The sequence below is a fragment of the Lathyrus oleraceus genome, chromosome 5, assembly GCF_024323335.1.
Source record: "Lathyrus oleraceus cultivar Zhongwan6 chromosome 5, CAAS_Psat_ZW6_1.0, whole genome shotgun sequence".
Lineage (NCBI taxonomy): Eukaryota > Viridiplantae > Streptophyta > Magnoliopsida > Fabales > Fabaceae > Lathyrus > Lathyrus oleraceus.
This window is the reverse complement of record NC_066583.1, coordinates 435,696,153-435,700,865: the sequence shown is the minus strand read 5'-3', so window position 1 is coordinate 435,700,865 and position 4,713 is coordinate 435,696,153. Positions and strand designations below refer to the sequence as shown.

General features: G+C 36.8%; 1 protein-coding gene across 1 annotated transcript; it reads left to right on the top strand.

The window, feature by feature from the left end:
• Window positions 1–1,060: 1,060 nt before the first annotated feature.
• On the top strand, window positions 1,061–2,138 carry LOC127081217 (uncharacterized). Its single transcript, XM_051021499.1, has 4 exons — window positions 1,061–1,090; window positions 1,190–1,317; window positions 1,546–1,616; window positions 1,819–2,138. Exons 1-4 carry the CDS (start codon window positions 1,061–1,063, stop codon window positions 2,136–2,138), a joined length of 549 nt encoding a protein of 182 aa, XP_050877456.1.
• The last annotated feature ends 2,575 nt before the right edge of the window (window positions 2,139–4,713 follow it).

The following is a 4,713-nucleotide window of genomic DNA, read 5'->3' as shown; positions in this document are numbered from 1 at the left end:
AATTGAACAAGAAAGAGATTTGAGTCTCTTAGATACAAGATTAATCGGGTTTGAACTAAATTACTTGCGGTTAGACCAAGATTTAGTTTATTTTAGAATAAAAATGGTGGCTTATTCACTTATCAATATTAATAATTAACTACTCATTTATTTAATTATAATATTCTAAAATAAATAAATAATAAAAATTAAACAAAATAAAGATCAAAATTATGTTGAGAAAATAATAATTTCACTATACTATTATTATTATAATTATCTTATAAAAATAAATAATTAAAAAAGAATAAAATAGATTGGAGTGTGGAAACAAAAAAATGGGGTGAAGGCCTAAGAAGCAGGCCACGAGGGGGCCATAAATGCCCAGGGCGGCTACCTCATTAAACTGGGTTAGGAGAGAGGCCCAAACCCTTTCCATCCAGCAAAACCCTAGAATGAAGAAATAGAGGGGAGTGAGGGAGGCGGCCTCCTTAAGCTCTTCCTGAGAGCCACATGTCAACTGCAGGCGGAAACATGTATCAACCAACCATTAAGAGGTGGAAGTGTAACACCCCAAATTTTTAGTAATTTATTTTATATAGGTCATTTTGATTTAATTATGTATTTTGTTAGAATTGCGCCTTTTTTTGATTATTTTGTTATTGGGTGTTGGTGGGGTAAGTATCCTCGAAATAGGGGTATAAGGAGAGTATGAGCTGAGTATTGGTGTTTAGAATTATTAAGAGTTTCAATAAATTTTAGAATAATATTTATATTTATTTAATAATTAAAATAATGAGGAAAATTAGATGTGTAGAAGAAGTGAAGGCAAGGTTAGGAATAAGGAAGATATGAAGGATAGAATGGGGAATACAATGGGTATTATAGGAAGAGTCTATTTTGGAAGGAAAGAAGTTTTTGAACAAAATAGAGAATTCATAACCTAGAGAGTGAGAACGTGTTTTTGGGAGTTGGATCAAAAGAGGCAAAGAGGAAGAGCAAAATCTTAAGGTTGAAGAACTCTAGGAAATCAAATGGGCTTTTGGCTAGAAATCAGGTAAGGGGGAGATGTGCTTATTCAATGGGTGTTACATTAGTGGTATTAGAGCAAGTAATTTCGTCCGGCCAGGTTGTTTAATTATGTTTGTTCCCTAGTATGTGACATATGTGTGAAAACCCTATCGATTTTTGTTTTGTTTTCCATTTGCAGGTTGGGAATGAAACAAGTCGGGGAGAAGCGTCTACTTCTATTGGATGTTCCGACTATAGAGAGCATGGAGATCAGGTTGCTGCAAGTGAGAGTGTAGTGTTTATTAGTTCAGCTGCTTTTAGAATGTTGTACTTTTCCTGAACCTGAACAGAGGTCGGATTCGAGGATGGTATCGGTTAGTAAATGGTGTGATCCTTGAAGGAAGATAGTCAAGTGTTCTAGTTGGTCGCTTCCTTATGAGGGGGAAGGCGGTGTTTTGGTAAGAGATGATACAATGGTGGGTTGAGTATCCTGACATGTTTCCTAAGGATGTGTACGATTTATATTTTATTGGAACAAGTTGGTGTTATTCTTAGGATGAATTGGTTGGAGTTAAACCGAGTTTTTAAGAATTGTTTTTATAAGTTGGTGCAGTGTGTCGCTGATTGTAAGAGCTCAAGAGATATCGAAGTTGTGTTGTTCCTGACACTAAAGATGTTGTGGATTCGAGATTCCTGTCTGTCGGTCAAGTTGGGATGTCTTTAGGGAAAACGATCAGGTATTGTTGATGTTTTCTTCTCGGAGAGTATAGAGCATTGTGATGGCTAGTGTTATGCATGTGGTGTGTAATTACTGATGTTTTCTTAAAGATATCTACAACTTACCTCAGGAGCGTGAATCTGAGTTCGATGAAGGTGAAGAGTTGATGTTTATATCTACTAAGCAAGTGAATGAGTTCATGAAGGACGATTTTACAATGTTTATGATATTAGCTTATATGAAGGCAGAAACTAAAGTTATATTGGATGAGCTACCTAGGGTGAGTGATTTTCCAGAAGTGTTTCCACATGATATTAGTGATTTGTCGCCAGAGCGTGAAGTGAAGTTTTCTATATACTTAGTACATGGTACTAGTCCAATGTTGATGGCTCCTTATAGGATGTATACTTCAGAGTTTGGTGAAATTTAAGAAGTAACTAGAAGATCTGCTTAAGAAGAAGTTTCTTCGTCAGAGTGTTTCGCTGTGGGGTGCACCGGTGTTGATAGGGAAGAAGAAAGAAGGTAGTATGAAGCTAGGGGTGGACTACCGACAAATGAATAAGGTGACTAGAAAGGAAAAGTATCCACCTCCTAGGATTGATGATTTGATGGATCAGTTAGTAGGTAGATGTTATGTTACAATGGGAGATCCCGAAGTCTGTCACTGAAATTAGAAATTTTCTTAGATTGGTTGGTTACTACAGGAAGTTCATTCAAGGTTTTTCAAAGTTAGCATTGTCGTTAACTTAATTGAATCAAAATGTTCAAGCCTATGTTTGGGACGTGCATTATGAAGAGAGTTTCCAAGAACTCAAGAAAAAGTTGATGTCTGCTCAAGTTTTAATTTTTCCAACCTAAGTGAGTCCTTTGATGTATATTATGGTGCTTCAAAATGGGTCTGGGAGGTGTGTTGATGTAGAATGGTCAGGTTGTGGCTTATGCTTCGAGGCAGTTGAGAGTTCATGAAAGGATTTATCCTATGCATGACCTTGAGTTGGTAGTAGTGGTATTTGTCTTGAATTGGAGACACTACTAGTTTGACTCCATATTTGAGGTGTCCAGTGAGCACAAGAGTTTGTTATATTTATTTGATCAAAAGGAATTGAACATGAGGCATAGAAGATGACTCGATTTGTTGAAAGATTTTGATTTTTGATTTGAGTTTCCATCTGGGTAAAGCTAATGTTGTAGTTGATGCGATGAGTATGAAGTCTTTACATATGTCAATGTTTATGGTTCGAGAGTTAGAATTGATTGAGCAATTCAGAGATGAGTTTAGTGTGTGAAGAAACTCCTAATAGTGGGAAGTTGGATATGTTGAAGCTGGCGAGTGGTATCCTTGAAGAGATCAAAGAAGGTCAAAGATATGATTTGATTTGATAGATTGTTTCATGTTAATCAACCAAGATAACAAACGTGATTTATGAGTCGATGAGAATGGTGTGATGAGGTTCAAAGATAGAGTTTGTGTTCCTGATGTACCCGAGCTTAAGAAGAGTATTCTTGAGGAGGGTCACATAAGTGAATTGAGTATTCATCCTGGTGCTACGAAGATGTATCATGATTTAAAGAGGTTGTTTTGGTGGCGAGGAATGAAGGAAGATGTTGTCGACTTTGTGTATTCTTGTTTGACTTGCCAAGAGTCGAAGATTGAACATCAGAAGTCGTTAGGTCTGATGCCACCGCTAAATATTCCAGAGTGGAAATGGGATAGCATTTCTATGGACTTTGTGAGGCTGCATGGTATATCTTCGAGTATTGTATCGGATAGAGATCCAAGATTTACATCAATATTCTCAGAGAGTTGCAAGTTGAATTTAGAGCTAAGATGAAGTGGAGTTCCGCTTATCATCTGCAGATGGATTGTCAAACAGAGAGGACTATCCCATCTTTAGAGGATATGCTTAGGGATTGTATGCTAGAACAAGAAGGTGGTTGGAGTAGTTGCTTGCATTTGATTAAGTGTGCCTACAATCATATTTTCCATGCTAGTATTGGCATAGCACTCTATGAGGCATTGTATTGTAGGAGGCGTATGACTCCTTTTATTCGTATGAGTTAGGCGAGAGTGTTGTGCTCGGACTTGGGATTATTCAGCAGACGACTGAGAAGATCAGGATGATTCTAGAGGAGGAAAGAACTTGAATTCTAGGTGGAATTTACGTGGTTTTGAGAGTTACCCCAGTAACTGGTGTTGGTCGAGCCTTGAAGACTTGAAAGCTCACTCCACACTTCATCGGTCCCTACTAGATTTTGTAGAGGATAAGAGGAGTAGCCTATCAGATTTCCTTGGTGAAGGTAGTATGGGGAGGACCAACTGGTGGAATGTAACTTGGGAGCTTGATGAGCCAGATGAGGGATTCGTATCCGAATCTGTTCACTTGAGGGAATTTTCGAGGGTGAAAATTCTTTAAGTGTGGGAGAGTTATAACACCCTATTTTTTAGTAATTTATTTTATGTAGGTCATTTTTATTTAATTATTTATTTTGTTAGAATTGAGCATTGGTGTTTAGAATAATATTGTTTTTTATTTAATAATTAAAATAATGAGGAAAAATATATGTGTAGAAGAAGTGGGGGCAAGGTTGAGAATAAGGAAGATATTGAGGATAGAGTGAGGAATACAACGGTAAGTTGGAGGGTATTATAAGAAAAGTCTATTTTGGAAGGAAAGAAGTTTTGGAACAAAATAGAGAATTGAGAACCTATAGAGTCATAATGTGTTTTGGGGAGTTGGATCAAAATAGGAAAAAGGGAATAGCAAAGGCTTAAGGTTGAAGAACTCTAGGAAATTAAAGGGGCTTTTGGCTTGAAATCAGGTAAGGGGGAGATGTACTTTTTTAATGGGTGTTAGAACATGTAGGGTAGATGGAGGAACCCTTAACCTCCTTAGGATTGGGTATTGTAAATCTAAATCCTAATGTTGTGTTATCACTTTTGATTGTATGATTAATTAGGGTGAAATTTGTGTATTATCTAGATGTATATGATGTTTTAATATTGT